The sequence below is a fragment of the Heloderma suspectum genome, chromosome 1 (genome assembly GCF_057233095.1).
Source record: "Heloderma suspectum isolate Gila_16-S chromosome 1, 16-S_ref, whole genome shotgun sequence".
Taxonomy (NCBI): Eukaryota; Metazoa; Chordata; class Lepidosauria; order Squamata; family Helodermatidae; genus Heloderma; species Heloderma suspectum.
Window position 1 is genome coordinate 49,737,647 of NC_139458.1, and position 12,163 is coordinate 49,749,809.

The following is a 12,163-nucleotide window of genomic DNA, read 5'->3' on the forward strand; positions in this document are numbered from 1 at the left end:
AAACCAGATTAAGTAGTAGCTGCAGGTACAGTGGTTTCACATAGGTGCAGTAGTTGATCAGAATTGTTGCTTAAGTGAAATTATTGGAGTGCCTGTCCTAGCATTTTTATATCAATTTGTAGCATGAGCTATATTTAAATGATGATCTCTATTAGGGAAATTGTAATGCAAGCTGGAGGTTCTAGCTGCATTACTATAAAAAAAACCAAAGAACATTCCATCTGAATGCTTATTGTAGCATTTTGGTGCCATCTTGCAGCATGAGTTACCTTAACTTGCTTGAATGCATAAAGTATCCTCAAAACTAGCTACCGTTGGGCCTGAGCCACTACTAGGGTTCTTTCCTCCTTCCACTTCCTGCCTCAAGAAACGAAGTAGAAGAATCAAAGAGCTGGATTTATTATAGGTGAAAACAGACTACAAGCAATTACCTCCTGATCAGGTCATCACTAAATTATGGCAGGATTTTACAGTGCTGCCTAACTAGAACATTATCAGGAAAGAATTATTCTATGTCTTTCAATAAAGTTGACAGACCACACCTAGGACTGGCGGAGTAGATCAAAGAAAATCTCTTTTAAACATAGTAATTTCATTTTCTGCAGTTTAATGTTTTATTTAGCTGCTTTTTCATCAAGGAAAACAAAGTACACATCTATTTTGTGGTATAAATTATGTCCATAGCTCAAAGTTCACGATCATCTGGGTGGTAGAGTTCACTCATGAGACGATAGATGTAAGAAGGAGCATTGCCGCCAATGTTTGAAATGAAGAGAGTGATTAGTTCTGGAGGAACATAGTCAAAGACTGGGCAGTAAACATTGACCTTAGACAGAATCTCCCCTGAAAGAAAAATATTCACATGACTGAGAACTAAACAACAGAAGAGAAAAAGCAATTTAGGGAGCAATATAGGCGACTGCCTATCCAAAGCAAGGTAGGAGAAGCACAGAGGGGATTGTTCCCTCTGCGCTTCTCCTCCCCTGCTTTTTCAGCTAGACAGCCGATTGCAGCTGACTGGCCGTGGAAGCACAGGGAGGGGAAGGAGGCTGCTGTATGTACAGTCAGTTACACTCTCCCCACCCTGGAATGCCCCCAGCCAAGCCCCTTCCTGGCTGCTCCACACTCCTCTTGCAAGCACGGAGGACAGGGCTGTTCCGCGCTGCCTTGGAGGCAGTGCAGAAATGGGGGGAGGTCGGTTCTCAAGGAACCAACCTCGGAGCGTGGGCTCCGAGGTCAGTTCCTGGAAAGCAGCATATCCTGGGGCCGTCTAGCCGCTGTCTAGCAGCCATAGGATTGCTCCCTTAGGCTTACAAATAGAGGGTTGAATCTGGAGTAAATTATTTGCCCTTGTTTTAACTGTATACGTTTTTAAAGTTGTAAAGTCGCCTTGAGTCCCAGTATTGGGGAAAAGGTGGGATATAAATATAATAATGATGATGGTAATGTCCCATTGAAATAAATGTGAAAAATTAGGCATGATTAATGAAGACCCATTGATTTGGGAACAAGTTCAACTGGCTTAGGGTGCTTCCAGGTGGAGGGCTCCTAGAGCTACCAATCAGAAGGCACTGTGCAGCAATTCTGTCTTTTTTTTCCTTAATGAATTGTTTGCAGTAAGAAAAGACATGCAAGAAGAGTAGGAAAACACAGAAGAGTTACGAGCAGAAGACAACAATATCTGGACTCCCATAAAATTCTGTGAAGAAGGCAGAGTGTTGGTGCTATAAAATCCTTGTCTGGAAGCATCCCCAGAGCACAATCTTAACCCCCAGATCCACTGGCTAAAGGAGGTTAGGATGGTGTGGAGGTGTCCCTGCCCTAGTGGACAGGAGCTGCACCAGCAGGGGGAATTCATCTATCATGGAGGCCCCATTTGTGCTAGCAAAAAGGTCTGCAGGGACAAGTGTCGCTTTGGATCTGCTGGATCTAACTCCCCACCCCATTCCCCCATGAGGCCCCTACATCAGCCTCAGGCTGGTGTAAGTAGTTTCCCTCTCATTGATTTCAGTGGGAGGGAAGGAAAATAGGAACTGCCATTTGAAATACCAGTGAAAAATCACCCCCTCCCATTCTAGCCACCTGTGTTCAAGGAGAGCACTAGATGGTGCAGTGGCTATATATTGGATCTCCCCTTGGGCTCCATTAGATTGCTGTTGCCTGTCTGGATCCAGTCCAGTGTATGGAGTGTATCAGCGAAAGAACTGATAGATGCAGCAGCAACATGGTGGGATATAAGCCTAACTTGCCAAGCATGCTCTATTATTTAAACGGTGACTGTAGAACAGTTGTGCAGTGCAATTGTAAGCATGTTTACTCGAAAGAAAACTACACTGAGATAGTCACTCAGAATTTCAGCTTTTTAGAATTCTATGGCGTTCATTCTGGCCGTTAATCTAAACATTACATGTATTGCAACAGAAATCTCAGCCAAAGTTGTCTTAGTAGTATATGACTTGAAAGGCACAGGCTCCATTAAATTTGGTGGGCTGGTTCTTATAATATGTGAAAAAGCACAAAAAAACAGGAGCTAAGATGTTAAAAAGATAACATCTCATGCATGGGATGTCCTTCGAAGGAGAAGTGAGCAGACAGATAAAAATAAATGAGTTTCTAAAAATTTAGTTCTAGCATAGGTTATATTTATGGTAACAGGCTCTATTTAGTTTATTTATTAAATAAATATTTAAATATCCCGCCTTTCCACCAAAAATGACATTCAAGGTGGCTAACAATAGTAAAATACAGATAAAAACAATCTCAATTAAAACATACATCAATTAAAGCATAGCAGTAAAAAGAAAGACAGCACCCAACCAATAAAAACCCATTTCAGCAGCAAAGCAGCTTACATGCCAAAAGTATGCCTGAATAAAAACATCTTTGCCTACAAACAAAGTTACAAATAGATATGTTAATTGTTATAGCAACAAATTAGTTAGTACACTAGTTCAGAATTTATAAATGTGAAAGGTGGAAACTTATTTTAATCAATTATTTAAATCAGCCCTTTTACTTTGCAGTATAAATCATGATTTAAAATCAAACAACCTTGGAAGTGGATTTCAAGCTGCCTTGAAACTTCCATATATTCCTACTCCTTATGAAGTGGTAATTTGTCACTCTCAGATATACAGGATGCTAGGGCAGATATACTCCTTGTGTGACCTAGTACTGAAATACTTACATTCTCCCTGAAGAATACTCTTGAATGGAAAACCCACTAATACAGGCTATCTTTAATCAGCTATATAATATTTCATTAAAATCAAGCACCATTCCAGCACAGAATAGAAATTTAGCACAATGACTGTACCCCACCAAGTTCTGCAGTCACTGCAGATGCAGAAATGAATGAGTCAGAGGAAGGCATGTACAGAATATATTTGTCTGTCTGAAGAAAAAGGTTAGCAGTCAAGGTAGTTTCAGGATGTAAGCCACAATTAAGAACTACCTGATATTCACTAACAGTGCAATCCTATACTCAGAAATAAGTCACATGAATTTGAATGGGGCTTACTCTCTAATAAGCAGGTTTAGGACTACAGCCTAAGTGATATTCCTGTTCATATCATAAGGAACTCAGTAAGTCAGGCTGCAATCCTATGCACGCATCTGGAAGAAAGCCCCATTGAATTCAACGGGGCCTACTTCTAAGTAAACATGGACAGGATTGGGTTGCCAGAGTTTCAGTCACTAAAAGGGGTCTACATAGTAGCTTCCTCTCAAAATCAATTAACAAAGGTTTTTACCTTCTGAGAAAGGCAACACTTCCTGCGGAGAGACAAACTTGTGGAACGAGTCATCTTCGTTAAGGAACTGGAAGAGAGAATGGCAAAGGCATTATCACTGTCATTCTATGCACGAGACATGGTATATGTGATTTCATACACACATTTTAAGCATAATTTCTTTTTTTTAACAAATTAAGCTCATTCTCAGGCTTCTCAATTCCATGTCCAATATTGTTTGTGTGTTGCATGGAATATACATAGCCCTGATCTATACCAAACACCTTGTTACATTTCAGTACAGAAAGGGTTTGAATGATAGCCAGTACTACAGGGCAGGACTCCAGGGCACTGACACAGTTACTTTGGAGTCTTCTTTATAAGGTTTACTGGAATTTTGCAACTTGCTTGTGCTAGCAGGGATCCATATGAGTCTATACATTTTGACTTGTCCTTCTGCTGCAACACTCTCACTCTTGAGCATTTGTGTTCCTCTTAATCACAGAGATATTGTTTAAAGGTTACTGCTCCTACCTGTGGCGTGAGCTTGAACATGGGTGCACAGACAATGAGAGGGGTGGAGTGGTGTTTGGCTGCCAGTGCCAAGGTGTGAGTCCCGCTGACAGCTATCAATGCACCATTGGCCAAGATAGTTTTTGTTCCAATGATAACCTACAAAATACAAGTATTAAGAAACAGAGCATCATAACGAATTGGGGTATGGGAAAAAGTTAGTTTCTAATCTTGTGATCATGTGACATCATGATAATGAGTATTCCTATAATGCTATAACAAATGACTACTAAAAAGCCATGTTGATTGTAACAGAAAAGTTGATCCTTAGCCATATGGGGTTGGATCCAGATTTATGATGGATCAACAGTGCTGATGGAAGTGGACCCCCACTCCCTCCTTCTCACAGCAGCCCCTCCACCCCCCTGAAAATGCTCCACAGAAGGTCACCCCTGCTGAATGGGGTGAGCTAGATACCCCCAAAGATCGGGCAGAGGGACCGTCTGAAGGCAAATCCTGGATCCAACTCATGGATTAAAACAATTTCTCTCCATCATGAGGATCCTCATTCATGGTGTAGACATCAGTCCACCTTGGTCTGCTATTTCCACCGCCCCAAAAAGTGAAACTAAATGGAAATTGTCACTCAGGTACTGGAAATGTTGCCTCCAACATGATGCGTTCTATAATAGGAAAACAAAGACTTCATAAGAACAATAACTTCATACTCTTTCAGAAACTGGATTTCTGGGAACTCACACCTTGCCCCTGTCTCCAGTATATGGCTCAGTGTGAGCATAACAACCCTCAAGACAGTCCTGAGCGGTGGGCAGGAGCAAACAGCAAGCTAGAGTAAACAAACTACCGGCCTGTACTGTATCACCAATAAAGACTAACTTTGCAAAAGTTACATGTAAGTGTGGTTTCTCCTTTGGTTCCCTGTGGTCTGGAGCTCTCCACCAGCAGCCCCAAGAGGACAGGTCCACATAGCAGCAGAAGCAAACACAGCAGCTTCATCGTGCCTACCTTGTTGACTCGAGACATGACAGCAAAAATGGCTGCATCACTCATGACAGTGGTTTCTATATCCTCTTTAGACAAACGGACAGCCATTTCGTGACCCTGCAAAAAGAAGGAGAAGTGAAGATTTTCATAGGAAGGGCCTGGTAAGTAAAGTTCATGAGCTAGGCTTTCAGAAGCATCATAAACATATGGTCCATATCATTAAGGTCATATCAAGTTCATATATCATACAAATTGTCACACTAAATTCAGTATTATTTCTATTAACAGCATCCAGGCAGATGCCTTGACAATATCCAGCTCCCCTTAGTCCCAGGATCTGGTAGTCAAAAGTCTGAGAACAGAAATGCATAGCTATCATGGTTTATTACTACTATCCCTGAAGTATTCACTTCATACTTTTACAAAAGCATTAATGCTAGTTGCCATCGCAAAGACTTGTAGCGATGAGTTCCGTATGTTGACTATGCACTGTATGAAGAAATGCTTTCTTGTATCTAAACGCTGTGGCCTATTGTTTTCTGTGGATGCCCTTAAAGTATTTGAGAATCCAACATTTCTAAAATTTAGGATATACTCCCTTCATACCACTCATGATTTGATAAGCTTCATGTTACTCCTTAGTAATCTTTTTCCCCAAAATGTCTTCATAATAAAATTATAAGAAAGTTGCCTTGTCTGCCAGAGCCAGCTGTTTAATACAGCAACACACAGAAAATACACTGGAGATGCTTCTTTGGACCAGCATCCTCTTAATGGGAAAAGTAAGAAGCTTGTCTTAACCCATTTCCTGTTTATAAAGCCTATACATTCCCTCATAGTGGAAACACAAATATCGTCTATTTATAATGTAATTAGTGCTCCACAGTAAGCACTGAACAGCGAACAAGTGCAGCCCAGAGAACACGCCTTTACCTGGCAAAAGGGTGCGCATTCAGCCACTATGACATGGAATTTCCTTTTGCGTGCTGCCTCCTTCAGGAAGGCCTCCACTGTGTGTGAGTAGCCAATAGTCATGATCACTTCATTGGAGTGAATATGCTCCAGTGCTTGCATGGCAATGTTTTCAGTCGTGCCCTCTGCAAGGAAAAGACATCCAGCCATGAGAGGAAAGGTAGGTCCAACACCTCTTTTCACTAAATATTAACTAGAAATAGCACATCAATCAAAACAGGGTATTAGGCTCATCATTTCTCCTACTATAACAACTTCATCTCTAACTCCTGGTATCAAGAGCACAGACTGAATATATACTGTTTGCTGAGAGAATACTAAGATTTGTAATTACAACTGGATGAGAGAGCGTTATGTCCTGCAGATTGCAGACACAGCATTTTTAGGTTTTGCTTGATATAAGAATATCTTCCTGTGGTGCTGTCCACATCTTGAATCTGGCTGGACTGCACCTGCGCCACTTAAGATGTAATGAGCTCTGAAGTCCTCTTACATTGTTCCAGTTGAAACAGACAAGGAAAAAAGTTCTGCTTGTTTCCTCTCACTACTGATTTTCCTGCAGATAGGAGGACAGCCCTATGTAGTGATCTAGGAATGCAACACTTCAGTGAGACTCACTATCGGAACCCTCCCTCTCATTTCACTAGCAATTGTCTTGTTTCCACAGTTATTTTGTTATTATGCTGGTCTCTCTTACCTAGTTCAATCAAGAGCTCGCTAATAGCTTCAATAATATTGGCCCTGAGTGGGGGATAGTAGGTGTTGAAATCCTCGTTGAGACCTCCCGAGGTCAAGAGTTTGTGCAATGACTCTTGCTGGTCACTCTCCTCACTGCGCCCTCTGAGCCTGTGGAACAAACAGATACTTTCAGTCCAGGAAAAACAAAAAGAAAATATACTCATGATGGAAGGTAGGCTATATGCTGGACTGGGCAGTGTGGTTTCCCATTGAAGGAGGATTTGAGAACATTTTATTTTTTATTTATATAATGTTTTTGAATTGCCCTTCCACTCAATGATTGACTTAAACAATTTACAGTAAAACCATAAAAACGTTAAAAATGCAACAATTTCAAACAGATCAAAACCACTACAACAAAACTGATACAATACATGTATTGCAATAAAACAGGGGAACCTTCTAAAAGCAAAGAGTGGCATTAGTCACTAAAAACATGGCAGAACAGTATAGTTTTTACCAGCTGTTCAAAGGCCAATAACAAGGGAGCCAACTTAACCTCCCTGGGAAAGGAGTTCCACAACTGGGGTGGTGCTACACAGAAGGCCCTATCTCGGGTCCCTACCTACCTAATCTCTAGGGTGCAACACACAACACAGCTTCAAATGGTAAACGTAGGTTTACCATGGTAATGTTTATGGTTCATATATAACTATAACCATTCTATATGGTTACTATATGGTAGGTTCATATATGAGGAGGTGGTCTCTCAGATACCTGGCCCGAAGCCATCATCTGGGTATACTTATATTAGTCCTCTTAAAAGTCAGATCTCATAGGGCAATGTTGTGCACACTTTCTGGTAAATGAGTGTTTGGAAAAAAATAAAAAATAAAACAACATCTGCAGTGCAGGTGTAACTCAAGGGAATTATTTTATCAGGGAAGGATCCATACAACAGCAGCACATACACTTGGCATGAAGGTTCAATAGACTACAACTGTTGCAAGCGCCTTCCTATAAAGGTGTTTGGATGGCTGTATATTATTTTTCAACACAAAGTTGCATGTAAGCAAGGTAAGGTAATTAAATGGGAGAATGGGTTCTAACCACAAAAACGGGTAATATTTATTTATTTATTTTCATTTCTATACTGCCCAATAGCTGAATATACCAAAAATATCCTCTCCGAGGGTGCCAAAATAGGGAGATATATGTCAAACTGAAGCAACTTCACCTGCTGTACTCCTCACGAATTATCTTCAGCACCCGTCTCACCATGTTACCCACAGTGGTCTCAGATGGCTGGGCTGCAGTCATTCTTCGACATTCCTTACGAATCAGATCCATTAGATCTCCTGAAATGAGGAAGAGAAAGTTCTGGTAGCTCTCTTTCAAAGTTCATTCCTGTCCACAGAGCAATGGATCTATTTCCCCAATGGTATATATTCCGAGGATATTTCATCCTCTCCAGGGACCCACATGGGCTGTGTGAAATGTCACATTGCCTTCTCACCTTTCACTTGGTATTACCAAGGGAGCGAGGGAGGGAAAGACAAAAGATGATAGATAATCAGGCCTTTTTCTTGGCTGATTTAAATCAAACTATCCAGAACAGGACGACACATCTAGAAAGAAGCTCCTATGCTTCACAGATGATGCAGAGGTAAGAACAGGATCACCTGATGCAATGGAGAACAAGGCCTTCTATTCCTTTTAAGAGTTGTATAGAATACTTCTGGCAGATGCACCCTGTCATGTAGGGCTGAAAACAACACCAGCATCTTCCATAATTAGCTTTTCTACATAGTCCTTAAAAGATACAGGAGTCACAATTGGTCATTCTAGGTGGAAAGGCCCATTTATGCTTAGTGAATCAGGCTTAGCACATTCGTATATGCCAAGTACATTTCACGGCTGCAGTTGCTTATGGAGACGTATAAAAGTAACCGACCGAAGTAAGAGCACGGCGGTTTTCCTCTTTATTTTATATTTTTCGGGAGAAAATTAGTCTCTCTCTTCTCTCCCGGGGGCGGCGGGGCGCCTCCGGGGGGAAGAGCACGGCTGGAATACAGCCTTTAAGCGTGAGCGCAGCCTGTCCGGGCGAGGAGGGCTCGATAACTTAACGCTCTCACCCGCATTGTCCCAGCGCCCGTTTGCCACGATCCTCCGCAGCAGCCCCACCGTCTGCCGGGCAGCCTCCTCGGAGCGCGGCCGCTTTCCGCCCCGCTTCAGGAGCGCCACGAAGTCCTCAATCTGCCCGGAGAGCTCGGACTCCCTCTTCATTGTCGCAGCCGACATCCCAGCGCTTTAGGCTGGAAGAAGGAAGGGGCAGAACAACAAACAGAAGGGGAACGAAAAGGAAAGAGGCTTGGTAGCTAGCCGGACCTCCCCAGAGGAGAGGACGCCCTTCCGGCTAGATCAGCTGCCATTGGACGTGCGAACAAGTTGCTCCCGCCTGCTTAGAATCAGTTCGTCCAATCAAAAATTGTGTATCAGCGCGATGCGGATGTGTTGGAGCGACAGTTTTCGTCAAGCGTGATCTCTCTTTAAAGCAGGGGCGGGGGGCCTATGGATCTCCAGCTATGCTGTTGGACTTCAACTCCCATTAGCCCCAGCCAGCATGATCAGTGGCCATGAATTATGGGTGTTGTAGTCGAACAACATCGGGAGGGCCATAGGCTCCCCCAGTGGTGCCTTAAGCCTTACACCAAGCGCCATATAACAACTCTTACTTGTTTCTTAGGATCCTTGTTTCATAGTGGAGAAACAGAAGTCCTTCTAAGCCATCTACCACCGGTTCCAAAGTTACAATGCCACTACTTTCTTGCCAGAGGCCAAAGGAAGCTGCACCTATTTTATTTCTGACTACCTCGCAGCTGTAAAAGAACGAATGGTCCTTTCAACCTCGCGAAGTTGAAGCGATGTTACTTGTAGCTTGTTAGATGGTTGCACTGCAGACAGTGGAAAAGCTGCATCTGCTAAAAATCCCCACCCTCACGCACAATTAGTAAAACATTGGGTTTTTCCATACTGACACAATTCACCTAGGGCAGCAAGGAGGAAAGGGCAGAGTCGTTTGACCGAGCAGGAAGCCTTTGGATGGTTGAGAGTGGTGGAGCACAGCCCAGGGGTAGGCTGGTATCAGGATATAAAGGGGGCAAGGCCTTGATCTTTGAGGGTAAGGACAAAGAGCTTCTGCTGGATCAGGATGTAGACAGGGCCCAATCCTATGCATGTTTAGAAAGAAGTCCCAAACTCTGGGAGTTGTAGGACTTTTTTTCTGTCTGAACATGCATAGGATTGCATCCTAAAGCTCCTTTTCTTCTTAGAGGCTCTTCTTGGATACCATCAGTACATTTAATATGATGACCCAGTAGAACAGAGTTCTGGGGAAGAACTCACAATTTATTTATTTACAATATTTATATACTGTATCCATATCTGTATCCATATTGTAAGAACACAAAAAATAAAGCAGTAAAAGAATAAAAAGATTAAAACACCACATTAAAATTAGACCTCTTTAAAAACACAATGCCAGTAAAAACCGTAACTGGTCATTTAAGGAATGCCTCCTGGAACAGTGCTGTTTTCAGGAACCGCTAGAAACAATGCAGCGTTGGTGCCTGCTGGACCTCCAGGGGCAGGGAATTCCAAAGAAAGGGGGCCACCACACTGAAGGCTCTTCTCTGGGTAGTCTCCAGTCGGGCAGAATGACTAGGAGCAAGCCCTTCAATGACCTCAGTGACCAGACAGGTTGATAAGGGAGAGGCAGGTATCTTGGTCCGAAATTGTTTAGGGCTTTGTACACTAGTACTAAAACCTTAAACTTGGCCCAGTAGCAAATAGGCAGCCAGTAGAGTTGACTCAGCAAAGGAGTTACATGCTGGAAAGGGGCAGCTCCCAACAATAGCCGAGCTGCTGCGTTCTGCACTAGCTCCAGCTTCTGGAGCAGCCCGAAAGGCAGCCCCACATAGAGCGCATTGCAATAATCCAGTCTTGAGATTACGAGCGCCTGTACCACTGTGGCCAAGCTATTCCTGTCCAAGAGAGGCCGTAGTTGGCAAACCAGCCAAAGCTGGTAAAAGGCACTCCAAGCTGCCATGGCCACTTGGGCTTCCAGCGACAATGATGGATCTAGGAGTACCCCCAAACTGTTGACCTGATCTTTCAGAGGGAGTGCAACCCCATCCATAACAGGCAATGAGCCTATCTCCCAGACTCAGGAACCACTCACCCACAGGGCTTCCGTCTTGCCAGGATTCAGTTTCAGTTTATTGGCCCTCATCCAGCCCATTACTGAGTTCAGGCACTGGTCCAATACTTGCACAGCCTCTCCTGATTCTGATGTCACAGGGAGATAGAGCTGTGTGTTATCAGCATACTGATGGCACTTGACTCCAAATCCCCTAATGACCACTCCTAGTGGCTTCATACAGATGTTAAATAACATTGGGGACAAGATGGTATCCTGCAGAACCCCATAGTTCAATTGCCAAGGGGCTGAGGAATGGTCACCCAATATTACTCTCTGAAACTGGCCCTGCAGGTAGGAGTGTAACACAGTGCCTCCAATACCCATCCCACAGAGTAAATCCAGGAGGATACCACACTCAATGGTATCCAAAGCCGATGAGAGATCAAGCAGAATCAACGGTTGCACTCCTCCTGTCCCTCTCTCGATAAGGGTCATCCATCAGGGCGACCAAGGCTGATTCAGTCCCATAGCCAGGACAAAACCCAGAATGAAATGGGTCTAGATAATCAGTATCCTCCAAGAGTGCCTGCAGTTGTTCCGCCATTACCCTCTCCAGAACCTTCCCTAAAAAAGGGGAATTTGCAACGGGGCAGTAGTTGTCTAATACCATTGGGTCCAGAGTGGGCTTCTTCAGGAGTGATCACACTACTGCTGCCTCAAGAACAGCAGGGATCACCCCTTCTCAAAGGGAAACATTCACCACACCCTGGACCCACCCAGTCAAACCCCCTCAGCTAGCTTTTATTAGCCAGGAAGGGCAAGGATCAAGAGGGCACATGGTCAGTCACATTGCTGCAAGAACCATGTCCATGTCATCAGGCCACAACAACTGAAACTGATACCACAAAATCGGGCAGATGGTGGTGTCAGACACCTTGACTGGAACTGCGCTAACAACAGCATCAAGTTCGCTGCAGAGACAAGTAATTTTGTCCTCAAAATGCGATGCAAAAAGGTCACAGTGGGTCCTTGAGGGGACCAGGGCCCCATTCGCTGGGGAGAG

At 43.5% G+C, this 12,163-nt stretch overlaps 1 protein-coding gene across 1 annotated transcript; it reads right to left on the reverse strand.

The window, feature by feature from the left end:
* Positions 1-590: 590 nt before the first annotated feature.
* EIF2B2 (eukaryotic translation initiation factor 2B subunit beta) lies at positions 591-9,250 on the reverse strand. Its single transcript, XM_084842149.1, has 8 exons — positions 9,035-9,250; positions 8,137-8,257; positions 6,919-7,067; positions 6,183-6,346; positions 5,271-5,366; positions 4,266-4,403; positions 3,753-3,819; positions 591-843 (listed from the first exon to the last, which is right to left on the reverse strand). Exons 1-8 carry the CDS (start codon positions 9,198-9,200, stop codon positions 686-688), a joined length of 1,059 nt encoding a protein of 352 aa, XP_084698275.1. The 5' UTR covers positions 9,201-9,250; the 3' UTR covers positions 591-685.
* Positions 9,251-12,163: the final 2,913 nt, after the last annotated feature.